This window comes from Accipiter gentilis, chromosome 4 (assembly GCF_929443795.1).
Source record: "Accipiter gentilis chromosome 4, bAccGen1.1, whole genome shotgun sequence".
Lineage (NCBI taxonomy): Eukaryota > Metazoa > Chordata > Aves > Accipitriformes > Accipitridae > Astur > Astur gentilis.
In genome coordinates, this window is record NC_064883.1 from 47,428,630 (window position 1) to 47,455,996 (window position 27,367).

General features: G+C 61.3%; 2 protein-coding genes across 2 annotated transcripts in view; both read right to left on the reverse strand.

Moving 5' to 3' along the window:
* Positions 1-351: 351 nt before the first annotated feature.
* Positions 352-5,939, reverse strand: LOC126037611 (E3 ubiquitin-protein ligase TRIM7-like). Its single transcript, XM_049798054.1, has 7 exons — positions 5,471-5,939; positions 4,166-4,252; positions 3,540-3,770; positions 3,137-3,159; positions 2,708-2,823; positions 2,360-2,392; positions 352-1,207 (listed from the first exon to the last, which is right to left on the reverse strand). The coding sequence occupies exons 1-7, from the start codon at positions 5,876-5,878 to the stop codon at positions 696-698; spliced, it is 1,410 nt and encodes a 469-aa protein (XP_049654011.1). The 5' UTR covers positions 5,879-5,939; the 3' UTR covers positions 352-695.
* A 4,854-nt stretch (positions 5,940-10,793) lies between these two features.
* The window catches only part of LOC126037972 (uncharacterized), a 40,329-nt gene continuing 23,755 nt past the window's right edge, over positions 10,794-27,367 (reverse strand). Inside the window, exons 23-31 of the mRNA XM_049798950.1 lie at positions 25,675-26,587; positions 23,693-23,821; positions 23,041-23,119; positions 19,276-19,428; positions 17,999-18,391; positions 16,565-16,691; positions 15,626-15,739; positions 14,364-14,618; positions 10,794-12,335 (exon numbers count right to left, since the gene is read on the reverse strand). Of these exons, the coding sequence (XP_049654907.1) occupies positions 11,242-12,335; positions 14,364-14,618; positions 15,626-15,739; positions 16,565-16,691; positions 17,999-18,391; positions 19,276-19,428; positions 23,041-23,119; positions 23,693-23,821; positions 25,675-26,587 (3,257 nt within the window). The 3' untranslated portion in view covers positions 10,794-11,241. The remainder of the gene's footprint in view (positions 12,336-14,363; positions 14,619-15,625; positions 15,740-16,564; positions 16,692-17,998; positions 18,392-19,275; positions 19,429-23,040; positions 23,120-23,692; positions 23,822-25,674; positions 26,588-27,367) is intronic.

Here is a 27,367-nt window from a genome sequence, read left to right on the forward strand (position 1 = left end):
GTCCCTCTGCCTGGGCCCTCCCACCCACCAGATTCACGTGATGCTCCCAGTTGCTGGATTAGACAACATGGCATTTGCTCCCTTTCTGACCACCTAGGATCTCACAGATCCCCATCACACCCCCATCGCTGCTGTTCTTCCAGCCTGGAGAGTCTCAGGTGGTGCTCCGACTCCAGCTCTCCAGTCATCCCCGCCCCTCTGTGAACGTTTTCCTTTCAAGCAACAGTTTTTATGGTTTTACATGAGCAGTTACCACCACTATTAGCAGCTCCATGGCTCAACCCCAAGTTCCTGGGTGTGGGGTGGCTGCATCCCCATGCCGCCTACAACACAGCACAACACAGTGAGCCAAAGCAAGCCATGCAGCGCTGCCAAAGACCAGCATGAGCAATCAGAGCATCTTCCCTGCCCCTCTCCTGCTTATTTGTGTGTGTCCTTAGTGCCCGCAGAGACAGGTGGGACACTGTCACTGTGAGATCTCCCCAGGACACCAGCATGCAGACACCCCCAGATAGCTCAACATATCTTTAATGCTCCAGAGGACCTGGCAGGAGGAGATGCAGCAACATGCAGAGGGGATCCAGCCCAGGCAGAGCTGCAGTGAGTCTGCAACGCGATGCTGCGTCATTCCCACACCTCTTGCCTATTCAGCTAGTCGAGGGCTCGGGCAGGGGACCAGGAGGCATCTGACCCTGTCAGGCACACAACTGGATGTAGGCTTCTTGTGACCAGAGCCAAAAGTAAGGGAAGACCTTCTCTGTGAAGGAGGCCTTGAACTGCAAGATCTGCATCCCGTTCTGCGCATTGTAGAAGGTCACTTGGCCTACTTCGTAGTCCAGGTGGACCTTGATTCTCCGGGGCTCTTGCTTCAGTGCCAGAGGGGCAGGGGGCATGTGGAGAGCCGTGTACTGGTGATTCCAGTCCAGCCGCAGGGCCCAGATCTTCCCCATGGCCATGCTGAGCGATTCCTTCCTCTGCACAGACTCCACCGCCACCCCCACAGCCCAGCTGTCCGCATCCCCTACCTCCACCTCCCAGTAATGCTTCCCGGCCGTGAACCCCTGGGACCCTAGGACGCTGGGGCTGCCCGTGAATCTCTTGGGGCTGTCAGGGAGGTTTTGCTGTCCGTCTCCCAGCCACACAGTTTTGCGGTCCTTTGAGAGGATCAGGTACGGGCTTGCCGTCTCTGGGTCCAGCGTCACCTTCACTAATGCACAACAGAGCAAAACATCAGTCCATTGCCTGCTGAGGAGTGAACCAGCACCTCTCCCTCTTCCATGGGGCTGGGACGTGTACTCTGCGCACAGCAGTCACGCATGCCCCGCAAGCGCAAACATGCAGCACCTGCAGCCCTCTTGGGCGGCATGGGACACGGGACCCTTGCTGCCCTCCCCACTGGGACCCATGGGTGAAGCAACGCTCCCTGAAGCAGGACTGAGCCAGGCAGCCTCCCCACGCGTGGGGGACAGACGCAATGGACTTTGCTGAACCTGCTTTGCTAATCCTGTGCTGGATATTTCTGGGTCCAAGTGTGACGGGGCTGCAGCCAGGCTGGGTGTGGGGAAACAATATATCCCCCTGGGTGTGTGGAAGCATTGCCTGCAAGGCAGCAGCGGTGCCAGGCCAGTCCCTGCTCCAGTGACAAGGGGGACGAATGGTCACCAAAGGGAAAACCAGCTCCTAACCCCACTCTGCCCAGTAACCAGGCAAAGCCGGAGCCACCGGTTCATGTGGAATGTTCTGCTGCCATCCTGCGGCCATGCCGCAAGGCCACAGAGGTGTCGCCACGCAGTGTCACCACCCCAGGCCCTTTGCTAAATAAACCCAGTCCTCCGGGGCCCCGGCTCACGGCATGGACCACAGTGTTGGGGAAACTGAGGCACATCAGGTCCCTCATCCCAAAAACTGAGAGGGCAGAGACCTGCCTCGGCACAAACGGCGCCAGCCAGACCCGAGCCCTGCGATGCTGCCAGGACCGTGTGGACCACGAGCACCTGCAAAAGCATTTCTGATCTGTGCCTAACAGCCAGCTCAAAATGCATATGGCCCCTCTGCTTAACTAGTCACAGCCTTGCACATTGCAGCATAAGAATAAAGTCTCCAGAGACAGGGAAGCCGAGGGCCTTCTGCTGCCCTGGCCCTCGCTTGGTGTTAGAGGACAGCATCGCTGGGCATTGCCTGACACAGGGATGGACCTGCATTTTTGTAGCAGGCCTAGCCAAAACGAAGGGACCCGGTTTTAGACAGACCCTGGATTTAGAGGTTGTGGTGTGAGCCCATCTCTGCCCCAAGGATGGAAGGAAACTCATTCTGGAAAGCTTTTCTCCCTCATTTGTGCCCATCAGCTCTAGAAACTTACCCCTTTCTCTGTCCACCTCGCTCAGCAGGTTCGCTAGAGGAAGGAAAGGAAGACGCATGAGTCTCCTCCTGTGACATCTTTCCTGCTCCCCATCAGGACAGCAAACCAGACATGGAGCTCTCTCCCCAGCTCCCACAGCCCCAGGCTCCAGCAAAACCCATCTAGGAGATGCATCCCACATGGAGCAGGCATGTTTTGCTCCGAAACCCCAGGCAGAAGCACTGGGTAGCGAGGATCTCCTGCTGCAGCCAAGCCCAGGGGAAGCACAGCACAGAGACAGCAGTGGCCCACCTGGGACCCAGACACCGGCTACACAGCAAGGTATTGCTCGCCACTTCGTTGCTTTACCTTTGAATTTGTCCACCACAGCCACGACCAGCTCGTTTATCTCAGAGAGGCTCTTAACTGTCCTCTGCAGCTCCAGAGAAACCGGCTCTGGGATCGGGGCCCTTGCCACCTCGCAGCTGAGGGGGAAACAAGATGGATAGGAGCTCTGACCCCAGCAGTCAGCCAGCACCCGGTGCCAGGAGGGAAACGGAGGGGAAAATCCCCTACAGCAACAGAACTCTGGGGAGCTGTGTCCCAGCTATTGGCACGGGAACCCCATCTTTAACAGGGGTGCAATGACCTCTGGTTCCAGATAACATCACATTAAATCCCAAATACTCAGGAGGGCAAAGCCACCTCCCTCCCAGCAGCTTGGCTGCTTGCAGCGTTTCCAAACCTCTGCCCAAAAGAGCTGCACGGGAGGAGAGCGACGCTGAGCCTGTTTCGTACCTGCTCAGGGTTTTGCCAACATCCTGGAAAAGAGAAAACACCAGGTCAGCTCTGGCACCACCGAGAAGGACCACGTTCCCCAGGACAGCGAGTTACAGTCGCTCCCATGCTGAATGAAGCAGGGTGATGGGGATCGGGGGCGGGGGGGGTCACACCACTCTCCTGGTGACTCGCTCAACCAAATCCTCGCCTTCCTTCAACTCACACTGCAGGCCCAGACTCACACCAGCCACACCATGCACCGCAGTGTCACAGCCTGGCCTCTGGCACGCTGGCTGGTGCCATGCTGCCCTTGGCTCTAAGGCTCTGGGCTGCACAGGCACCGGGATGCAGAGGGTGCCAGGCAGGTGCCCCTAGCCTCACTAGGGGGGTCACAGCGCCCGGGTGGGTGATGCAGCCTCACCATAAGGAACTCAACCACCGGCTGGTCACGTTTCTTCTCTATCTCTGCAATCAGTGTGTCCAGCAGCGATTTCCTCTCTGAAACACTGGAGATGTATTCCTGGCGCTCCTTGGTGAGCTCCCTCTGCGCCTGGTCAAGCTTGGCCAGCAGGATGCCCTCCTGCTCCTGCAGGAACTGCTGTAGCTGCTTGAAGGTGTCCTGTACCCTCTGCTGCTCCGAGGCCACCTTCTCCTGCAAGGCACCCGCACGGAGGCCCTTGAACCACCCCATCCTCCAGGACCCTCCGCATGGGCACGGGGACCCGGTGCTGTGGAGAGGGGGCAAGGATCATGGGGAAAAGGAGAAGAGTTTTGGGGAAGGAAAAGCTGGAAGAGTGGAGGGGGGAGAGGGGTGGCAAGTCTGGATGCTGATGGACCCAAGATGACAGCAGAGTCTGAATGAGAGCAGGATGGAAGAAGGATATAAGGGACTGACAGAGAGGGAGAGAGAAAAGTTGTTGTTATGGAGAGTTGTTATTGAAAAGGAGACAAGTATATATGGGGAGAGGGAAAGATGGGATGCGCCCATGAGGATGGGTGGATAAGCAGGCAGGGGGGCACAGTGTGCGCACAGAGAGAGAAACATACCAGCAGGCCATCACTTTTCTCTTCTCCTTTGGGCTTAAATTCTTCTTTCTCTTTTTGTAGAAAAACCAGGTTGCTCTGGAGTGTCTCCTGGAGGCAGGGAGGGGGGGGAGGGAAGTGTATTTGGTGATTTTGGGGTTACATTTGCAGGACTGAGATGATGTCACCAAGCAGCCTCTGTGGGGACAATACTGCTCTGCAGGGTCACTGGGGGTGGGTTTTGAGCTCAGCTCTGTGGGGAAGGGAAGAGCCCGGAGAGGGCACCCACCTCTCTCCCAGCACGCCTTACAGACAGGCTAGGGAGATCCCCAGGCACAGCTGTTTTGGCCAGAAACATTTCTGGAATAGCTTCACGTGGAAACCCTGAAGTTTGTGGTTTGGTTTTTTGTTGTTTTTTTTTAATTAGGAAAAACAACTTTTGGTGTTGGAAGTGGGATTTGTGGGAAGAGGCTTGCAGTGACAGCAGCACTGTGTCTCAGACGCACTGCATAAATTCACCGGAGTATTAAAAACAACAAACCTTGTGCTCCTCCAAGCCGTGCCCTGTGGCAGAGCGGGCTCCTGGCGGGGGGGACGCCAGCCTACATGTTGGGGGGAGACCATGTTCCCCATAGCTACAGCCCCAGCCCTGTCCCTGGCTGGGGACATATGGGGCACTAGGGACCTTGCGGGGCCACGGAGGGGTGAGGAGCGAGAGGGACCTGTGCTCCTGGATGGGCTGGGGGGGGGCGATGGGCAGTGGGAGCCACAGGAGAATCAGCAGCCCCAGCAGGGTGGCAGGGATACGGGACCCCAGCCCGCGGCAAGACAGGGACCCCAAACCGTGGCCAGATGGGGACCCTAACCTGTACCCAGAGGGGGACCCCAGCCAGCAGCCGGATGGGGACCCAAATCTGTGGCTGGACAGGGACCCTAACCCGTGCCCGGAGGGGACCCAGACCTCTGCCCCAAGGGGACCCCAGCCCATGAATGGAGGGGGACCCCAGCCTGTGCTCAGAGGGGACCCCAGTCCACGTGCAGAGGGGACCCAGACCCCTGCCTAGAGGGGACCTCAGCCTGCGCCTGGGAGGGACCCCAGATTTGTGCCTGTAGGGGACCCCAGCCCGTGCCCAGAGGAGACCCCAGCCCATGCTCGGGGGGACCCCGACCCCTGCCTGGAAGGGGACCCCTGACACGTGCCCGGAGGGACCTCCGATGCGTGCCCGGAGGGGACCCCAGCCCGTACCGGGGGGGCGACCCAGCCCACTCCCCAAGGGCCCCCAGCCCCTGCCCAGAGCCGCCCCCTCCCCACGCAGGTCCCCCCCTTACCCGCAGCTGTTGGGCAGCCTCCTCGGCGAGGCGTGCGTGGTGGTCTCGGTGCCGGGGCTCCTCTCGGCAGAGGGGGCAGATGGGGACGCGGCAGCTCTCGCAGAAGAGTCCCAGCACCTCGTCGTGGGGCCGGCAGCGGGGTCGTCGCCCCTCGTCCCCCAGGGCCCCCGCCAGCCCCGCCACGGCACCCAACGAGCGGTTGGGCCGCAGCGAGCCGGGGGCCACGGTGGCGCGGCACTGGGGGCAGGCGGCGGGGCGCGGTGGGACCCCCAGCACCTCGGCCATGCAGGGGCCGCAGAAGTTGTGGCCGCATTCGGTGATGACGGGCTCGGAGAAGAGCTCCAGGCAGACGGGGCAAGTGGCCTCGGCCTGAAGGCACTCGCCCAGCGCCAGCACGGCCCGCGCCATGTCTACCGGAGAACCGCCGCTTCCCGGAAAGGGCGGGGAGGGGGGACGACGGCACACGGTCCGCGCACATGTATGTGCGTGCATGCACGCGTGTAGGCACGTGTGTGTGTGTGTGCGGGCATGTGCGCGTGCCAGTGCGCGTGTATGTTGGCGCGTGTACGTGTGCAAGGGTGCTTGCGTGTGGATGCGTGCCTGCGCGTCTGCCTTTGCGTTGGTGCGTGCGTATGTGTCGGCATGTGCGTGCATGTGTATTTGCACGCGTGTGTATACCTGTGCATGCACGCGTACGTGCATGAATGTATGCATGTGTGTTGGCACACGTGTGTGTACGTCAGTGCATCTCTTTGTGCATATATGCGTGCGTGCATGTGCATACGTGTAGCTGTGTGTGCGTACTTGTGTGCCTTTGCATTGGCACGTGCATACATGTCTGTGTGTGTATGCACGCACATGCATCTGTGTGCACATGGATGTTGTATGTAACGTGTGTATGTGCATGCGGATCTGTGTGTGTATGTGCAGGCGTGCTTGTGTGTTGACAAGTGCATGTACGTGGGTATGCATGTTTGTGTGTGCATGCGTGAACATGTGTGCGTGTCTGTACTGATGTGCTTGTGCACACGTCTGCACACATGTGCATGTGTACACATGTGTGCACAGGCATGTCTGGGTGTACATGTGTCTGCATGTATCTGCATGTGTGTGGTGCACACACGTGTAGGGGGGTGTGTACACACGTGCAGGTGTGAGTGGTTTTGTACATGTGTGCCTCCATGTGAGTGCACATTTGTGTGTGGCCCTGTGTCTGTGTGTACATGTATGTGTGTGCATGCATTTGTGTGTGTGTGTGTGTGTGCGCGCACATGTACAGGTGCATGTGTCTCTGTGTGTGTGTCTCCATACACGTATTTGGTTGTTGGTGTGTAGGTGTACGTCTGTGTGTGTATCTGGGTGTGTATGGGTGTACATATACATCTGTGTACATTTATGTGTCCATGTGTGTGTCCATGCGCTTACATGTGTGTATGCATGTGTGTGTGCTTGTGTGTGCATCCATGTCATTATGTGCGTGTCTGTGTTTGCATGTGTGGGGGTGTCTGTCTCTCCCTTTGTATGTTCATGCACCTGGATCTCAGCACACGCATGTGAGCGTGTCTGTGTGTGCGTGTGCAAACCGGGGAGGAACAAGCAGAGAAACGCCAGCGGGGGGAGCACAGGGCCCCGCTGTGTGGGCATCCGTGTCTGCACACACGCCTGGCCGTGGGCAGCCCACGGGAGCAGGGGTGATGCCGGCAGCCACAGCCTGGGGAGGAATGGTGCGTGTGTGAGGGTGAGTGTGAGTCCTCATCCCACCCTGCACCGGGCATTGGTGCAAGAGCCGGAGCGTGCCATGGGCTGCAGCGGCCGTGCCCTCCAGCAACGCTGCCCAGCAGCTCCCGGACAGGGAGGCCCCTTGAACCCCATGGGACACCCAGCCTGGAGCCTGCTGCTGGGATTTTGCCCTCTCTGCTTTATAAATTATTTAAAAAAGGGATGCTGCAGTTCCCCGGAGCAGTCAGAGCCCTCCTGGGTGGCCAGTGCTGCAAGCCGGCACGCCTCGGCACAGTGCTGCCAGCCACTTTGGATGCTCTGGCTGCTTAAATAAATTTAATCGTTTCTTACCTGAAACGCGCCCGGGAGCGCTGGGGAGCTTTGCCTCATCTCGGGCCATCGTGGGCGGGTTGGAGGTGCGGAGCAGGATCTTTCCCGAGGCCTCATGCTTGCAGGAGCCGCTTCCCACCCGCCGGGGTTGGAGCTTAATGCAGTTTAAGGGATTGTGTCAGTGCAGCAGCTGTGACATGCGGGAGCCGAGTGTAATCCGGACCGTGAGCCGCTTCCCCAGGGCCAGCTATCTTCCCACACGCCGTCGGCCCCCTTCTTGCACGCGTAAAATCCCACCAAACCGAGCGGCCACCTTTGGGCAGGGGGGCTCTGGCTTCCATCCCCGCACCCCACAGCCGCCACCGCCTCTCACAATGTCTCCTTTGCTCTCGCCACAGCCCCCAAAACACCCAGAGGGCAGAAGCGGTGCTTAGGGAAGAGGACCCCCCCGCTCCCCAAATCAGACCCGCCAAGTTCAGCTGTCAGTTCTGCTCCTCTACCACCCTGGTGTGCTACCAGCCGGGGCCCAAGGACCGACCCCGGCGTTTTCGGGGGCACCTCACCTCCCTGACGCGCTGAAGGCAGCTGGGCAATAAAGCAGTCGAATAACCCCCCCTCCCCAGGTGGTTACAGCCCTGCCGGGGGCTGTGCCCTCCCAAAAACCCCTGCCACCCCGCTGCCTGCTTCCCCGCCACAGCAGCTCCCCAGGCTCCATCCTGGCGGCTGCGGCACGATGCTTTCAGCCCCCTGCTCGCCGTCGTTGCGGCATCCCGGGGTGACAGCCTGGTCTCCCCGCTCGGCCGGAGCCTCTGGGCTGCAGTGCGGGCCGGTGCTGGGGTGCTGCCGGAGGGGGTACGCTGCCCATATTACACCTAAACGGGGACGGTGGTGGCTCCTGCTTGTCCCCTGTCCCGAGGGCTGCTGCCTTCTGGGTGCAGCCGCATCCAGCTCCCCTGGCACCCTGATCTGGGAAGGCCTAAGCCCCCCCAAACCTGTGGGGATGTGAGCCCTCGGGAAGTCAGTCCTGCTGCGGGATGGTGCCGTTAACCCCCACGGTTCAGCGGTGTTTTAGCCGAGGGCTGTGCAGCTTTCGACACTCCCTGAACAAACCTACCTGCAATTAAGCGGAGGGCGCGGATAACCTGCAGACGACTTGGGGTCGTGGCACGTGCCACCCCCAGATTTGTGCCCTGCAGCACCGCTACCTCTGCATTTTTTTTCGCTGCCGCTGCCACCCCAAGCTCAGCACCGGTCAGGGGCCACGATGGCCACGTTGTCCCCTCCTGGCGTGGGAGCTGCAGCTGCAGACAGGTTGTTGACATTCGAGCCGCTGAAGGTCACCTGGATGTGGTTAAATCCCAGCAGCGTCCGGCAACTGCCGCCTTTACATGCATGCACGGCCGGCGAGGAGCAGCAGAAGCGGGGGAGCGGTCGCTGCATGGGGTGCGGTGACACCAAGCGGAGCGTGGGTGCTGCCAGCCTGTCCATGCCGAGGCGAGGAAGGAGCTGCCGGTCCGCAAGGCTCCCCGGGCAGGTCCCGGCACTGCGGCGGGGCAGCCGGGCTCCCTTTGCTAGTAGGGGCACCTAAGTGGCTGCTTTGCCAAAAAAAAAAGAGCTGAATCCATCCATTTTTAGGAAGAAAAAAAGGACGTTGCTGGGTTCATGGCACTGCCAGCATGATGAACACGAGCTGCTGAGAGCCAGAGTCGGTTCTGCTCTTCATTTCTTTATTCCCTCTAATTGCATTTAGCCCTGATGAGGGGGATGCGGGGAGGCTGCTGAGGGGCACGAGGCAGCCAGCCGGGCAAGGGGCTGCAGCCAGGCCCTCCTGACCGTCACGGCATGTTTAACCCATGTCAGACTGCATGCTGGGACCTGGGACCCCAAACTGCTCCCAGGGAGTTTCAGGCACCACCCCAGCAGCAGGAACACAGAAACCTCGGCTGCAGCCTGCCCTGGCAGCCCCAAAATTGCTTCTCTCCACGGTGGTGACCAGCCAGCAGCTCTCGGCAGCTCCACGTGGCTGCGCTGCCCTCGGGCGCTTTCTAGCATGGAAGAGGCTGTAAATTACAAATTTAGGAGGGGTTCATACACACGGGAAGTGCTGGAGCGAGGACTTTGGTTCTGCAAAGACATTAAGAGGTTCCGACAACTTTATCCCATCATCGCTCTGTTTATTGATGCCACTGTCCAACAAGAGATCCCACACCGCCTTCCCCACGGCACCCGTCGGCCAGAAGCCTGGCGCGCACCGGGAAGCTGGCGTCACCGCTGCGGCCGCCGCCCGGCCCTTTGGGTGCATCTCACCCAGCCGCAGCCCAACCACGGGAGCTGCGACGAGGGATGAGCCGGGACTGCGAAGAACCGAGCCGCTGGAGGCGGGAGCTCAAACCAACAGCCAGGAGACTGGCTCGTGTCCCACCCGCCGCGACTGCAGCCACAGCCACGTGGCGGGGGACCCTGGCACCGGGTGCCTGGGAGCCGGGAGGTCTCCTGCAGGCAGCCCCGAGATTGCCGGGGCTTTTCTTGGAAGCCGGCCCAGGACCCGCTCCTCTGTCTGGGGCAGGAGTCCTGCTGCTCCCGCCGCTGGGGAGCGTGTGGTCGATGCCACCAGCAAGGGCAAGGGCGAGGGTGGCCCACTTGCCGCAGCGTGTTTCCAAGAGAGCAGAAGAGCAGTTAAACAGGTCAAGGTCTTGTGCACAGGTACATGGTGACCCCACGGCACCCCGCGGCAAGACCCACATCTACAAACCGCTCCCGCGTCTCGCGCCGGCCGGCAATGCCTTCGGTGCAGCTCTCGTGGCGGCGGGAGGGCCGGGCACCCGGGGTCGCCGCTCGCCGGAGAGGTGTCTGCTGCTGCGGAAGGATTAAGTGCTAGAAATGAGTGTTTGGAGGAGCCTTGCTGATGGGGTCCTACCAGAAAAAGGTTCTTTTACTGCAACTAGTATTTTATTCTATTGTATAATTCAGGAGTGCATCACAGCCCCGAGAGCCGGGCAGGCACCTATCAGCGCTTCAAATCTAGACACACGGAGAACTTCCTCGTCATCTGAATCTATTTATTACTCACCTCCCCCTGGCCGGGAGCTCCTGGTCACCACACGCTGCCGAGTGGCTGTCGCGTCCAGCCTGGAAAGCTGGGACGAGGCAGCGCCTCTGCAGAGCTCCTGGACAAAAGTGACTGTGCCAGAATCAGCCTACAGAGCATTAAAAAAAAAAAAAAAAAAAAAAAAAAAAAAAAATCAAAAAAATAATAAAAAAAAAAAATCTTGGTGATCCTAAGTTTGCTTATCAAATAAAAAGTTCCTCCACATTTATTAAAAAAACCAAACAGTAGATTTAAAAAGCAGTTAAGAGTCCTACTCCGGCAAAACACCCTGTACAGGTTTCTTTTGTCGTTGGTTTGTTTGCTTTTTTCTGATGGTGAGGATTTCCCCTAAATCAGCTGCTTCTGTTAATTTTATATATATATAATCTTTTAATTTTGCCGCGCGTTGCTTGCTTTAATTAATTAATTTATTTCCAATCAGCCTAGCCGTCTCCACCAGACCAGTGGCGCTACCACACAAAGCTTCCTTGATGTCCATGCCCTGAGCCGGGGGTGGGGGTGGGGGGGGACGGAGACAGAGGGAGGGTGGGAGAGATGAGCGGAGGAGGAAGAGGAGGAGGAGGAGGAGGGCCGGAGGGAGAGAGGGGAGGGAGAGGAAGCCGTCGGCAGCCCCTCACTCTCCCATGTGCGTCCTCAGGTGGTACTTGAGGGACTGCTTGTAGCGGAAGCACTTGGTGCACTCGGTGCAGGGGTAGGGCCGCTCGCCGGTGTGCGCCCGCTGGTGCTCCAGGAGGTGATGCTTCTGGGTGAAGTTCTTGCCGCACTCGGTGCAGTGGTAGGGCCGCTCGCCCGTGTGGATGCGTTGGTGCTCCAGGAGATGGTGCTTGCGGATGAAACCCTTCCCGCAGACGGCGCAGGCGTGCGGGCGCTCCCGGGTGTGGATGCGGTAATGGTTGGTGAGCTTGGACTTCTCGCTGAAGGTCTTCTCGCACTGGCTGCACTGGTAGGGCCGCTCGCCGGTGTGAGTCCGCTGGTGCCGCAGGAGGTGGGAGGGCCGGGTGAAGTTCTTCCCGCACTGGGGGCAGAGGAAAGCCATCTCGCTCTTGCCGGCGTGGATCCTCTGGTGCATGATGAGGCTGATCTGCAAGCGGAAGCTCCGCCGGCACTCGCCGCAGGTGAAGGGCCGCTCCCCGACGTGGGTGATCTGGTGTTTGCTGAGGCTCGACTTGTGGCTGAAGCTGCTCTCGCACTCGGAGCACTTGTAGGGCTTCCCCGGAGGCGGGGGCCGCGGCTGGGGCTTGAGGCCGTGCTCGGGGCGCCGGGGGACCCCCACGCCCCGGCGCGTGTGGCTGCGCTGGTGCAGCAGGAATTGCTGCTTGTTGCGGAAGCTGAGGTCGCAGTCGTGGCACTCGTAGGGCCCTTCCTTGAGGTGGTTGCGCTGGTGGATCATGAAGTTGATCTTGAGCATGAAGCTCTTCCCGCACTCGGGGCAGATGTAGGGTCTCTCCCTCGTCCGGTTCCGCTGCTGGGCGATGGCCGGCTTCATCTCCCCGGAGTCCCTCTCGCAGGCGGGGGGCTTCCCCACGCGGGCGGCCGCCAGGCTCCTGGGCTGCGTTTTGGAGCTGCACTGTGCCTCGCAGCCCAGCCCGGCCTCGTGGCTGGGGAACGCCGGTGGCTCGGTCCTGCCCGAGAACATGGCGCACGGCTCCAGGGTGTCGGGGTCGTCCTCCTCCTCCTCCTCCTCCGTCTTGATCACGATCCCGTCCTCTGAGAGGGAAAACGGGAACAGCGTTAGGGTCATCGGGTGGGACGGGGTGGCCTTTTATACACCTGGGGGTTGCTACAGAAACATCTGCACGGGCTTCTGCGGCTGTTTGCACCTGCCTGCCTGCTCTGCCCGACCACCCAGACGCGAGCCAGCTGCAGCCCGGAGCCCTGCACCTTGGGACGGGGCACGTCCTCTCACGGTGGCAAGGCGAGCCGGCGCAGCCCCCGACGTGGAGGACAGACAAACTGCCTCCCGGACAGGCTCCTTCCTTCAGAGGGTGCGGCGAGGCCTGCCCCGTCAAAAGGTTTTGCAATTCACGATGCTAAGAGACAGGGGATAGAAGTGCCATCGATTTGCGAGGACTCGGGCAGCCGAACGATTTCAGAGCAGCTCCATCTGCTGCCGTTTCGCCGGGCTACAGCAACGCTTCCCACACCCGGCACGGCACTGCTTGACGGAAACACAGCAGAGGGCTGCCGGCCTCCAGCTCCGCTCCCGAGACGACATGCCCAGCCTGGGACCATCCCTTCTCTTCAGCCTCGCCACGACGGGGCATGGGGAGAGACCCCTCTCCTTCCCAGAGGCAAACAGCGGTGGGATGGATGGCCGCACGTCAGGCTTCCCCCCGCCTTGTGCCACCGACGCCAGAGGTGACCTGGTGTTTTCGTTTGGCGAGACCGGCCCTACCGGCAACGTGCGCAGCAGGACGCGCAGCCAGCGCGCCCCGAGGAAAGGCCCACATTGGATCCCTCGCACGTCACCCCACGCTGGACTTTGAGCCAGGCGTATGTACTTTTCTAGGAAGAGCAGCCACGCTTTCCCAAGAAGGGGCAGCCGACGGGAGGGGGATGTATCAAAGCCACGGCCCTCTCCCCTCCGACGGAGGGGTCAGTGGGGAAAACCCGCATTCCCAGGTCCTCCTTCCCACCTCCTCGCAGCAAGGAGATTCCCCTGTACGGACATGAGGGCTACCGCTGCTCGAGTGCTGGCCACTGGCACCCGCACCCTTCTCAGAGCGCTGCTGCAGCTCCCGCCCAGCCCCACCAGCCGGGGCCCGGCGCGTTGGCAGAGGTGCCGGCTCTCAGACAAGGATCGGCTCCAGCCCCATTGGTGGCTTGGCTGGTTTCCTTTAGAAAACTGTGAGGAGACCACAGGATCCACGAGATGGGAGTTGAGGAGGACCTCAAGAGCCCAACTCTTATCTTTCTTGGTTTGTGTTACACCATCGTGAAGCTGTCAGAAGGCAGGGAACCCACCGTTCCCAACAGCCCATCTCCCTGCTTTCCCACGTCCACCCTCTAAGCACATCTGTAGGACCTGGCCCGTATCCACCAACCGACTGGCAGACGTCTACACTTCAAGCGCCCAGTGCCATCTTCTCATCTCATCACTAAATAACCTCACCCTTCCCCTTCCCTCCCGGTAGCTCGCACACCACAGACCTCCGGCCACCCTCCTCCTTGTCCTCCAGACCTGCCCTAAGGGACCCCCGCGGTGGTCGATGTGCAGGACCCCACACGTTCCTCCAGCAGTCTCTGATGCATAAGCGTCCGAGCAGCTTACACCATTCCTCCGCACGACAAACACCAGGGCAGGAGTCCTCAACTGACGTCCTGCCCTCTTGCAACAGCAGGATTTTGGCAGTGAGGGCTCACTAGGGCTCTCATAAAACGCTACCTAAGACATGTCTGCCCCTGGTCTCTGTGTGTAACGAGGGCTTTTCCCACCCGCAGAGGACTGAGCCGCTGCTCACTCCGCTCTGGAGCAGGTCAGGTACCCTCAGAGAGCACGCTCTGACGTCCGCCGCGCGTGCGCTGCCTCCTCCTCCCAGCCTGAGGTCTGACCACAGCTGCTCTTGAGGTTGCAGCAGCCAGAAACTTGCCTTCTGGTGCCAATTCGGGGGGGATTTAACCCTTCTTTTTGGTCCAACCCGTTCCCCACCTTTGCCTCACCCACCACAGCCCCTCCTGGGCCTCCTGTCCCCACGACATGCCGCGTGCTGTGGAGCCACATGCTGAGCGTCTCACCTGTGCAGCTCCCGTGGTGAACGATGACTCTCTGGATCTCGTTAAAGTCAGCTACGTATTCGGACGAGTCACCCAGGCTGGTTCCCGGGAGGTCCCTCGGAGGGGAGACGGAGCCGTAAGGGCTCTCGCAGGCTGCCTCCTCGTCCGGACTCTGGAAGCTCCCCTCCGACTGCCCTGACATCCCGTGCAGCTCAGGGTTTTCGGGGCTGTCTTCAGGAAGGAGCTCCTCTGTTTTGATCACAACCCTTATGCCAGCTGCAGCAAAGAGAGATTCCCGCCCGCCATCATTCCCAGGAGCCAGGACGAAGAAACCGCTCGCAACAATCCCCACCGGCTCCCCGCGGGCTGGCTCTGGCTGCTGATCCTGCAGAGGGGTTTCATTTGCTCGGCCACTTCTGCTCTCGCTTCAGCCCCTACCCTTCAGCCATCCCTGCCACGCTCCTGCCTCTCACCTGGGATCCTCCACAGGCACAGGGGACTTGCTCTGCCCGGCCCGAGGACTCGGTGCCTGCAGCTCAGCACCCCTCTGCCACCCCACAACCCCCAGCCGCAGCGCTGGGCAGGCAGCTCCCTGTGGGCAGAAGATGATTTTTCTCTTCCCACTGGCCTCAATTTAACTTCAAGAGCCTCGTGACCAAGAGCACAGGCAGGGGGTTGGAGCGACCCCGTGTCCACGGCCCAGGGCCAGAGACCAGCAGCAGAGCTGACACCATCTCTTCTGGGACACCTCGTTATCTCCTTATCAGCCCCCCTTATCTCAGAGCAGAAGTCGCTCCAGGACTCGGGGTCCCTGGTGCCTCGCTCCCAGCCCTGCCCTTGGAGAAACCCCTCAGCACCCCAGATCCCTGCACGGATCCCAGGCTTCCCTGCCCTGGAAGGATGATGCTCCAAGGATAAACCCAGGCACCATCCACACAAGCTGAGAGGGTGGAGAGGATTTTTTGGGTGGACGGATTTTCCCAACGGGACCCGATTCTCCTTTCTTGCCGGGCACACTGGCTCTCTGAGGACCTGGGCCGGTTGCAGATCCTTCCCTTGCTGACGGCTCCTAGTGCCCAACTCTCCGGGCTCCACTTGCCCTGGTTTATATGTTGAGCTGTACCTGGACATCAAATCTCTAATCAGCCAAACCTTTCCTGCTCGTATGCAAGGCTCCTCCTGATAACCTCCTCAGGCACAGCTCTCGGCAACACTTAGCCTCGGGGGGAGCAGCTCCTCTGAACGCAACCTACGGCTCCCCTCGCGCTAAGCTGCCGTCTCACCTGCGGTGGCATCGGTAATGATCTCGCTCTCCTCCAAGTCCTGCTCGTTCCTGACCCGCGATTCCTCTCCTTGCTCGATCTGAGACAAAACACCAGGTTTGGAAATTGCATAGTCTGTTGAGAGACAGAGGGATGGAGAGAGGGATTACTGCACAGGGAATCCTGGTATCGACTTCCACCTCTTCCCAGCACCCAGGGGGACACATGAAGACACTTGGGAACATCCATAAAGGGCCTGCAGGCAGAAAAGCCCAGTGCTGCAGGCTGGCCAGCCTCCCCGGATGGGCAGAAGGGATTCAGGGAGACAGGAGCTGAGGTGCCATACACAGAGGAACCAACTTTGAGAAGAAACTCGACCTGTGTGTTTTTCTGGAGGGTTTTTAGAACTTCTCAGGCAAATCCCTGGCTCTCCAGAAACCAAAAGCATTTCACCTCTGGCCCCAGCAGAGCCGGGATTTCTCCTGCAGCTTCAGTAGGAAATGCCCCAAAGGAGCATAGCTAAGACCGCATCAGACAGTTTTTCCCCCCGCAAAAGCTTCCTCTAAAGGGGCCCGTGGGCTGGTACCCACCACAGACCCAGAAGATGAAGAGAAGCCCTTCCAAAAGCCATGGGGAAGGTGCTGGTTTTTCCACTGAGTAACTCTGGCTGGACGGGGCCCCAGGAGGTCTCCAGCCCACCTGCCCGGGGGCGTCCCCCACCCAGCCGGGACAGCATCTCAGCCCGAGCTGGGAATGAACCTGGGCATTGCTAGAGGGACGCCCCAACCAGGACTAGAAACATCCTCCTGTGGTTTCAAGTCTCCTTTTAAAATGGGACATTTGGGTCTCAAGGGGATCCGAGGGCATCCCCAAGGAGGAGTCGGAAGGTGCCCAAGCCTGTGCACAGCCAGGAGCCCCGGAGAGCCTGCCTTCACCAAGGCGAGGACACCCCATATTTACCCAGGGAGATCAGCGACTCATAGTTCCCCTTCATCACGTTCTTGTACAGCTCCTTCTGCCACTCCTCCAGCTTCTCCCATTCCTTGTCATTGAAATAGACGGACACGTCATCAAACGTCACCGGCACCTGCAATCACAAGCAGCACAGGTTCAAGCGGCCGTCTCGCTCCCCAAGAGCCCAGCGCGTTATCTCCGGCCGGCAGCGCAAGCAGCTCGCTCCTCCTTGGACACAGCCAGGCTTCGGCTACTTCATGGCCATCAACAAGTTGGTTTTTATATTTAGAACAACTCCTGGACAAGCATTTCTAGGAGATTAAAGGTCTCGGCCAAACGGCCAGTTGCCAGTGGTGAACTCAGACCGTGATTTCCCCAAACGACACCGACCTCCTCCTCTCAGTCCCCGCACTGGCAGGGACGACTCTCCAGAGGTGACCAGGCTTGCGCCCACCTGGAGGGAACATAAAGGAGATAAAAATCGGGCGCTGGGGCTGGACCTCATCTCTATTGATGAGCTGACGTAAAACCCCAGATTCAATTACCCCAGAACTCGAGGGAAAACTCTACCCGGGCCTGAAGGGCTCCCAGTTATCATTAGTTATTGTGTGCAAATTGGCCGGGAGCAGACTGCAGCTTTCAAGCCTGTTTGCCGAGTAATAATTTCTGAGGATAAATTCAGGATGCGCAAGCTGTGCTGCGTTTGGATAGAGCTCTTCAGAGGGAAATGCAGTGCTTGGCTTCTGCTCATCGACTGCACTAACAGGGTGTTGGGGCCTGAACCCCCTTTTTCCAGACCCCCTCCGCTCTCTCCGGCGACGTTCACTTTGTGATGTCCCACATGGTCCCGTCTGCAAACTTTCCTTTAGCGAGAGGGTCGTGAAATGGAAGTTAGGAACTTAATGTTGACAGTGGGCTCCTTCTGATGCTCGGCAAAGCCCAACCGTGAGCGCGAGGAGCTCGTCCGCCTTCCCCCAAATCCCAGAGGTTCCCCCTTCCCCACAGCAGCAGCTCCTTCCCCGGCCCGGGAGACCCCCACCGCAGCGCCAGGGTTGTAAAAGAAATGGTGGTTAAAAAATCCAGAACCACCAAATCTGCAGGGTTTCTCTCTCTCAAAAAAAAAAAAAAAAAGAAAAAAAAAAGTCAATCACTCCCGGGCTGCGCAGCACGGTGAAGAAGAACCAAAACCTCCGGCCTGAGCACGAGGGACGTTCCCCTCGGACCCATCTCCCACCGCAAGGGGGTCCCAGCCGGGGAGACGCCGGGAAGCTGTAAGAGGCAGCTCTGCTGCCTCCAGGTCCCGACAGGGAGCCACTCACCTGCGTCGGGGCTCTGCCCGCTCACCCACCACATCTCCCCGCCCCCCGTCCTGCCCTCCATGAGCGTTTTGGGAGCTTTTCGGGTGCAGATCCGGACTCCTGCACCCCAAGACACCGTTACCTTGGGGACTTCCCCCTTCCTGCCCGGGGGCAGCCGCAGGATCCAGAAATTCCTGTTCTTCAGCAGGTTCTCCATGTTCTCCAGGCGCCGCTGGAGCAGCCCGTACTCCTGGATGAGGGTGCCCAGCGCCGCGCACTTGCTCTCCAGCTGGTTCCCCAGCTCCGTTGCCGTCTTCTCGCAGTCGATCAGCTTCTTCTCCGCCATCCCCGTCCGACCCTCCAGGTCGAGCAGGCGGGTGGAATGAGAGTCCACCTTCCTCTCCACCGCCTGCACGGCCGCCACCACCGTCAGGGACAGCTCGGCCGTCTGCGTCTCCCGCTCCGAGGTACGCTCGGCACCGGCCGCCGGCCGGAGGGGCGAGGGGCAGCGCGGCTGCAGCACCGGCTCCGGCGCCTGCGGGCAGAGGGGTACGGGGGGTCACGGCGGGGAAGAGCGCGGGGGGAAACGGGACGCCTCCCCCCACCCCACATCGATAGGGACCCCGGTGGGGGGGTGGGGGGAGGCTGCCGCAGCCCCCGGCGCTCCCCAGGGTGGCGGGGACGGACGTCCCCGTGTCCCCGCAGGGTGCTGACCCCGCTAAGCCGCTTAGAGCGGGTCTAGTGGGATGTGGGTTTTTTTTTTGGGGGGGGGGGCACCCCGACACGACGGGGACGGGAGGTGACGCTGGGGGGGGCTGTGTGTGACACGGGACAGCCGAGCGCGGGGGACACCCCGGGGGGGGGGGGGGTGACGGTAACTGTCAGGGCAAGGGTGCTCCGTCGCCATGGGGACCGGGAGGTGACACGGGCCGGGGGGGCTGCCTGTCACCGGTGGGGGGGGCGGATCTGTCACGGGGCGGTGGGGGTGCTCCCCGACCCGCCGGGGCCGGGAAGAGGCGGCGTGGGGGGGGCGCGTTGCGCGTCGGCGGGACGGGCAGGCCCGGGCCCCGACGGCAGCTCGGGCGCCGCCGGCCGCGGAGGCCCGGCCCGGCCCGGGCGCGCCGCCGCCCCCCCCCCCCCCTCTCCCTTTCCCCGCCACCCGGGGCTGCCCGTCCCCCCGGGGGGGCGGCCGCGGCCCCGTGCTCTGACAGCCCCCGCCGGTTCTTCCTCCCCCCCCCCCCGCCTCGCCCCGACTCCCGCCCCGCCGCCCGCCTCGCCGCCTCCCGCCGCGGCCCCGACGGCGCGGCCCGCCCCGACGTGCGGCCCGCGGGCCGGCCGGGCTAAAACGGCGGCGGACCGGGCCGGGCCGGGCCGGGCCGGGGAGCGGGCCGGGGCGCGGCGGCGGGCGGGCGCCCTTACCTGAGCGGGAGCCCCCTCGGCCATGGCCCTTTGTTCCCTGCCCGGGGCCCCGGGGGCCGCGACCGGGAGGATCCAGCGCCCGTTCGCTCCTTCACCTCCGCCCGCCGCCGGGCATCGGGCTGGGCCCGGGGCGGCGCGGCGCGGCGGCGGCGGGGCGGCGGCGGCGGCGGCGGCGGCGGCGGCGGCGGCGGGGCGGGGGCGCGGCGGGGCGGCGCGGCGGGGCGGGGCGCGGCACGGCCCGACCCGACCCGACCGGGGGTTAGGCGTGGGGGGGGGGGGGAGGGAAGGGGGGGGGAAGGGGAGGGGCGGCGGCGGCGGCGGCGTGAGACCGAGCGCGGCTCCGGGTCCCGGCTCCGCCGCTCTCGCGTTTGGGCGCTCCGGCCCCGCCGCTGCCCCGCCGAGCCGGCAGGGGGCGGGCGGAGCGCCGCCGCCGAGCGGGGCCGCGCCGGGGGCCGCGCCGGGCGGGGCGGAGCGGGGCGCCCGCCGATACCGCAGCGCCCCCTGTCGCACCGACGGCATCACCGCCGCCGCCGCCGCGCACCGTCGGGGCCCCCCCCCCACCCCCTTCCCCGGCCCGGCCCCGCCACCGGGGGAACGGAGCGGGGCGGCCCTGGGGGGTGGGTGTGGGGGTGGGTGGCCGGGAGCACCCCCGCGCGGGAACTGGGGAGAGACTGGGGGGACTGGAGGGGGACTGGGGAGACTGGGGAAGGACTGGGGGCAACGGGGGAGGTGCTGGCAGCAACCGGGAAGGGGCTGGGAGTAACTGGGGCAGCCCCAGGGGTAACTGGGCTGATGGGGGGAAGTGGGGGTACTGGAGGCGGAATGGGGGGGGACTGGGGGAACTGGGGAAAGACTGGGGGGAACTGGAGGGGGACTAGAGGTGGACTGGGGGGAACTGGAGGGGCGCAGGGGTAACTGGGGAAAGACTGGGGTGACTGGGGGGAACTGGAGGGGGACTGGGGAAAGACTGGGGTGACTGGGGGGAACTGGAGGGGGACTGGGGAGAGATTGGGGTGACTGGGGGGAACTGGAGGGGGACTGGGGAGAGATTGGGGGGAACTGGAGGGGGACTGGGGGAACCGAGGAAAGACTGGGGTGACTGGGCGGAACTGGAGGGGGACTGGGGAGAGTCTGGGGGGAACTGGAGGGGGACTGGAGGGGCATTGGGGTGACTGGGGGAACTGGGCAGAGACTGGGGGGAACTGGAGGGGGACTGGGGGAACTGGGAGGGGACTGGGGAGAACTGGGCAGAGACTGGGGGAACTGGGGAAAGACGGGGGGGACTTGGGGACTGGGGGGGGACTGGGAGGAACACTGGGTCATGGGCAACTGGGGGAGGACTGGGTGGAACTGGGGAGTGGCTGGGGCGACTGGGGGGAACTGGGGAAAGACTGGGGGAACTGGAGGGGGACTGGGGTGACTGGGGAGAGACTGGGGGGAACTGGCCAAAGACTGCGGAGAACTGGGCAGAGACTGGGGTGACTGGAGGGGCTGGGGAAACTGGGGAAGGACTGGGGGCAACTGGGAAGGGGCTGGGAGTAACTGGGGCAACCCCAGGGGTAACTGGGTTGATGGGGGGGACCGGGAGAACTGGGGAACTGGGCGCCCCCCCACCCCCGGCCCGCACCGTCGGGCGCCGCCATGGCCGGGGGCGGGGCCTGCGCCGAGCGCCCCCTGGCGGCCCGCCCCCTCCCCCGAGACCGCCCCCCCCCCCCTCCCCGGCCCTGCGGCCTCGCGCCCCGCGGGCCTCTGAAATGGCGGCCGGAGGGCGGCGTCGCCATGGAAACCGGCCCCCCCCACCGGCTGGGGACGAGCCTACACACGGACACGTACATACACACACACACCCCCGCACCGGCGGCTGTCCGGGCTCGGCGGGGGCGGCACGGGGCACCCGAGCCCTCCCGTCCCTTCCCGTCCTCGCCCACCCCATCCCGTCCCCTCATGTCCCTTCCCGGTCTGTCTCGTCCCGTCCTGTCCTGTCTGTCCTGTCCCATCCTGTTCTGTCCTGTTCTGCCCGGTACCACCCCGTCCCCATCCCGTCTCATCCCACCCCATCCCCATCCCGGCCCCTTCCATCCTGTTGTGTCCTGTCCCGTCTTGTCATGTCCCATCCCATCCCATCCATCCTGTCCCATCTCATCCCACCCCATCCCCATCCCCATCCCATCCTGGCTCCTTCCATCCTGTTGTGTCCTGTCCCATCTTGTCATGTCCCATCCCCATCCCGTCCCACCCCATCCCACCTCACCCAGTCCCATGCCCTCCCATCCCATCCCATCCCATCCCACCTCACCCAGTCCCATGCCCTCCCATCCCACCCATCCCATCCCACGCCCTCCCACCCCTTCCCATCCATTCTGTCCCATCCCATCCCACCCAGTCCCATCCTCCCCCCCCCGGCACACCACCCCAGCAGGGCCCTATTCGTGGCAGCAGCCCCCTGGCACACGGCTTCACTCCCGCTCCTGACCTCAGGGACCCCCGGCATGGGGTGACAATGGGGGGAAGTCGGTGACACCGAACACAGGGAAGGGCAGGAAACCCTTTGCTTTGCGGAAAAAGGGAGGGGACGAGGGAGACGGGGACGAGGCCGAATCCCGTCACCACTGCAATGCCGGGGCGAGGAGCACAGGCTGCCCACCAGCACCCGCACTTGGGGGGGGGGTACAACGCCCATCTCCACGCACCCAGGGGAGCACAGGGGTGTGACCGCAGGTGGGGGACCCAAATTAGGGACAGGGGACACTGGGAGCAGCTCTGGGATGGGGACGGGTGTCACTGCCCGGGGTTTCTATGTCCCAGTGCAACTGGGGAAACTGGGATCCAGGGGCAGATACTGGGCAGAGGGGGTGCCTGAGCCCAGCTGCTGGAGGGACCCACGCTGTGCATATGGAAAGGGATCTATGTGTATTTATCGTGTATGTTTATTTCCCACTAGTGGATCTTCATCGCAATCAGCCAGAGAGGGATCAGGATGCGGCCACTGGTGCTCTGGTCATGTGAGTGCCCGTGATCTGGGCTGCAGGCCATGTATGTATGCGTGTATATATATATATACACACACACAAAAAGAATATGTATACACCATCACAGTACATACGTGTGCATTTATGGTGTCTCTGTGTGCTCATATGAGGAGCCGTGCTCAGCCCCACTGCTGCAGCACCCGCCCTGCGTTCGGGCTGCTGGATCCAGCACGATGCTTTTTGCCCCGCCGCGAGCCGTCCTTTTCCCTCCTCCTCTCCCTCCCCAGCACCTCCGTCCCCGCACCCCTCCCTGCATTGGGCAGCCCCATCCTGCGTGGTTGCTCCAGGGAGCATGGCATTGGGGCAGAATTTGGCTGGGGTCACTTCTTCTGGCTCTGTGGGCACCCAGCAGGGTTTGGGCTGGCTGAGGATCCCCAGCCCCTCTGGTCTCAGCCCAGCAGCGAAGCCGGGGACCTGTAGGCCACGCATGCCACGTCCCTGCGCTGGCTCTGACCCACGGACAGGGCCCCACGGGTTGCCCTGTTCGCATCCCATGTTTGGTCCCAAGCCAGAACCAAGAACCACCCTTTGGGCACCTGCCAGAGCTCTGGGGGGGGTCTGGTGGCTGCCCCCCCCCCGGGGGGGGGGACAGGCTGCACCATGGGCAGGGCTGGGAGAGGGGACTGTCCCCCTGCGCCAGGATCCAGCAGGGAAGAGCCTGGGGGATGCTGGGCTGGGGGGGAAGGCTCTTGGAAGGACAACGCATCCCCCCTCCCCAGCACCCTCTGTGCGGCACCGTGGCACAGCCGGCAGCTCCTTGCAGCGGCAGAGAGGAGCAGGAGCTGGGTGTCAGCTGCTCTGTACCTGGCTCCAGGCTGGGAAAGGGGGAGAAATAGGAGCTTCCACCAGCCGGTGCTTGGGACCTATGTGCTGCAGCCATGGCCACCACCCTGCAGAGATGCGGGCCAGGTCACCAGGGTGGGGGACGACAGTGGAAGAGGGGGAGACATAGGGACAGCCGAGGTCTGGGTGCAGAGACCCAGGAGCAGCCCAGGATGCTGGTGGTAGGTGGGCCAGATCCAGCCTCTGGGCTGGGGAGGAACACGGTCTGGAGCTGTGCCAGCATCCCCTCTGCAAACACCCCAGGAAGAGGGGACCCCCACCCTGGCATGGGTGATGCGCTGCTGGGGAAAGGCAGGACCCTCCTAGGACACCACAGGGCACAGGCTGCCCACCCCCCCCAACCCCCCCGCCAGCCCCACATCCCCGGGGCTCAGCTCCACCAGCCGACAGTGCACCCCCCCAGGACGCGCGAGGCCCTGGCACAGCAAGATAAAACGGTGCACTGCCCTGCATGGGGGCCAGGCCTGGCAGTAACAGTTTATTGGCAGCCCCCGGTACAAAGAACTTGGGTACTTGCGAGCAAGGAAGCGGCAATGCAAACCAACCCAGCGTGGCCCGGCTCCGTGGCTGCCTCTCCGATGGGCAGCAGGCATGAATGAGCCCGGCCCGGCGTGCCAAGGTCCTTCCAGCTCTGCCAGGATGCCATGGGGTGCCGCAGGGCCAGGCCGCCCTGTCTGGCAAGAGATGAACGCAGCGTCGGCAGCTGGACCCTCAGCAGAGCGTGCCAGGGCTCTTCTCGCCTGCTGCAGTCAGTGCCAGAGGGCCAGTCCACGAAAACCCAGCTCCGAGACGCAGGGCAGTGCTGCAACTGCACACTTCTCCCGGCATAGGACTGTCCCGGCTCTACCCCACAGCAGAGCCTGGCCGTGGCCAGCAACTCCTCGGCCATTGCTGCAGCCCTATTTGTGCGTGGTGCAGGACAGCCCCCAGAGCCGCGACGTTATTCTCGCATAAAACCGAAATCTGCTTCCAGCCACAGTGGCAGCAGAGAAAAAGCTTAAAAACACGAACCCCAAATGCTGGACACCAACCACAGCAGCCCCAGAGCCGCGCCGAGCAGCCTTGTTTGCCGGACCTGACTCCCCAGATGCTCGGCTTGGCTTGTGCGGTTCTCCAGTTGTGCAAGTTACCTGGAAAAAGCTAATAAATAACAGCCGGGCGCCGGGCAAGGGTGCTGCAGGCGTCACTGCAGGAGAGGGGCGAGCAAGGACGGAACACAGAGGCCAGCGAGGGGACTGGGGCTGCCATCACTCAACCCGACACGGGCTTCAGAATGGAAACACTGTATTGACAGACTTTACAAAAGTTATTACAAAACACAATCACAAACCAGCAGCTGACGATACACAGCGGAAGAGACACCACTTATAGCCACCTCAGGAACAACACTAATTAGCTCCAAGAAGTCAACCAATATTTACACAGACATCTGAAAAACTCCGGTCAGTTATACATTTAAGTGTTTTAGATCAACTGTGAAATATAGTGCCACACATTTCCTTGTAGTATTATAATAATAATAATAATTAATAATAATAATATAATAATAATAATAATAATATACTACTTCTAGATTAACTAAAAACCAAACAGCTCTTTACAGGGGTTAGGAGAAGTTGCTTTCACTCGTCTGACTTACCTGAGTGTGAGACCAAACCCAGTTAAAAAATAATAATAAAATCACCTTCATTGACAGGAGTTTGTGTGATGGACCAGTGGCTCCATTCCCTTGGGCCAGAGGGAAACTACAGCCCGACTGGTGCCAGTAACATCCTTCGAAAGAACAGAGACATGTCCTCCTCGGGTGAGTTACCCGACCATGCCTCCACACACTGCCCTTCCTGACTCCTCCTGCTCCAATGTCCTCAGCCCCTTCTCCTGCTCGTCCTTTCCTCCTGCACCTACTTTTTCTCACCTTGCTCTTTGCCGCTCTCTCCTCTCTGCTTTTTTGCCTTTGACAGATCCCGCATCGTGCCCCTAACCACGTCTCTGCCTCGACTCTCTTCCCTTCATCCCAGCCCTGGCCTTGCAGCACAGGGCTGCCGTTCGAGGTCCGGCAACGCAATGGGAGTGGGCGGCCGGTTGCCTGGGAATGGCACCTTCCTTCCCTCCCTCCCTCCCTCGTGCTTCCAGCCTTGCGGTGAAACGAGTGGAAAAAAGAAAGCGAAAGCTTGTCACTCCTGAATATGCACAAATATAGGTGGGGAAACACCTGCTAAATACGGACCCCAGAGAATCGCTCGGGATTATTCTCTACAGGCAAAATCCTGCGAAGGGGACAACTAGTACAAGGCCTACGCCGCTATGGAAGTCCCACGTAACCCCGCAGGGTCAAAGAGGTGCCTAGGCCGTCCGATCAGAGTTTTTAAGAGGAATTCCTTTGATGCTTCAACAAAGCGGGCTTTGTAGCATGACCACATGGATTAGCTGCGATACAAGTTCACCTCCCATCATGCTGCACGTCCACCTGCTAGACCGTCATCGTAACTGCGAGCCCTTCTGCCCCGGCCTCCCACCGCAGCGCTACTGCTTAGTTTCTTTTTTCACGCAGAAATGGCCGGTTTGAGTTGCCGACTCCAGATTGTGCTGCGAATCCTCCATGGGCCGGGGGTTGCGGGAGTGGATTTTCTGGTGACAATTCAGAGACTCTTTGTAGCGGAAGTGCTTCCCGCAGACGGGACACTGGTAGGGGGTCTCCCCGGTGTGGACCCGCCAGTGCTTGAGCAGGTGGTCCCGCCGGATGAAGCTCTTCCCACACTCGGTGCACTGGTACGGCCTCTCCCCGGTGTGGATGCGCTGATGGCGGATGGCTTTGGAGAGGTCTCGGAAGTCTTTCCCGCAGTAGGTGCACGTCAGCGGGCCATCACCCTTCCCCGTATGGAGCTTCTGGTGCAAGATAAGGCTCACTTCCAGGCTGAAGCTCTCCTTGCACTGGGAGCAGGTATACGGTCTCTCCACCATGTTGTTCACCTGGTGCCTGACAAAGCCGTACTTGAAACCAGAGCCCTTCTCCCCATCGGGGCGCTTGGACGGTTTGGAGCGGGAGGACCCTTGGGCTTTCGTAGGGGTTTTGGATTTCTGCCTGAAGCTTTCTCCGTGCTCCAGGGAAGTGCAGGCTTCCTCGCTGGCATGCGCTTTCTGATGGGCGGCAAAGAGCTGCTTGTCCAGGAAGCTCTCCCCACACTCGCAGCAGATGTACGGCCCCTCTACTGCGGCCGCGTCCTCAGGAACGTCCTTCTTGGCCAAGTCTCTCCCGCGGCGAGCGGAGCGCCTCAGCCCATTGCCTGTTGCAGTTCTCTGCTGTGGGGTCGATCCACTCCGGTTCTTGCTGCTTGGCTTGACCTCTTCCTCTGGGCTTGAGAAAACCTCTTCCCACTTTCCCGCCAATGAGCTAGGAAGCTCAAGGCTTTCAGGACCTTCCTCATCACACTGCTGTTCATCTGGCAGAGCAGAGACATTCATGTCATTTCTTTGAGATAAGAACTGCCTCAGTATTTAGACCGCAATTCTCTTGGGGCAGAGTTGGTCTCTTTTGTACGCTCAAGACAGTACCTGGCACTACAGGGTTGCAAGTCCCCTCTAGGAGCTACCTAAGCAGTACTGGAATACAACCAAAGCTGAGGTATTTTGACTTGGAACCATAGAATCATTGAGGTTGGAAAAGGCCCTTAAGATCATCAAGTCCAACCATTAACCTAACACTGCCAGATCCACCACTAAACCATGTCCCTGAGCGCCACATCAACACGTCTATTTAAATATACCCCCAGGGATAGTGACTCAACCCCTTCCCTGGGCAGCCTGTTACAGTGTTTGACAGCCCTTTTGGTGAAGAAATTTTTCCTAATATCCAATCTAAATCTCCCCTGGCGCAACTTGAGGCCGTTTCCTCTTGTCCTATCTCCAGCCACCTGACAGAAGAGACCAGCACCGACCTCACTACACCCTCCTTTCAGGTAGTTGTAGAGAGCGATAAGGTCTCCCCTCAGCCTCCTTTTCTCCAGGCTGAACAACCCCAGTTCCCTCAGCCGCTCCTCCTAAGACTTGTGCTCTAGACCCTTCACCAGCTTCGTTGCCCTTCTCTGGACACACTCCAGCACCCCAATGTCTTTCCTGCAGTGAGGGGCCCAAAACTGAACACAGTACTCGAGGTGCGGCCTCACCAGTGCCGAGTACAGGGGGACAATCACTTCCCTAGTCCTGCTGGCCACATGATTTCT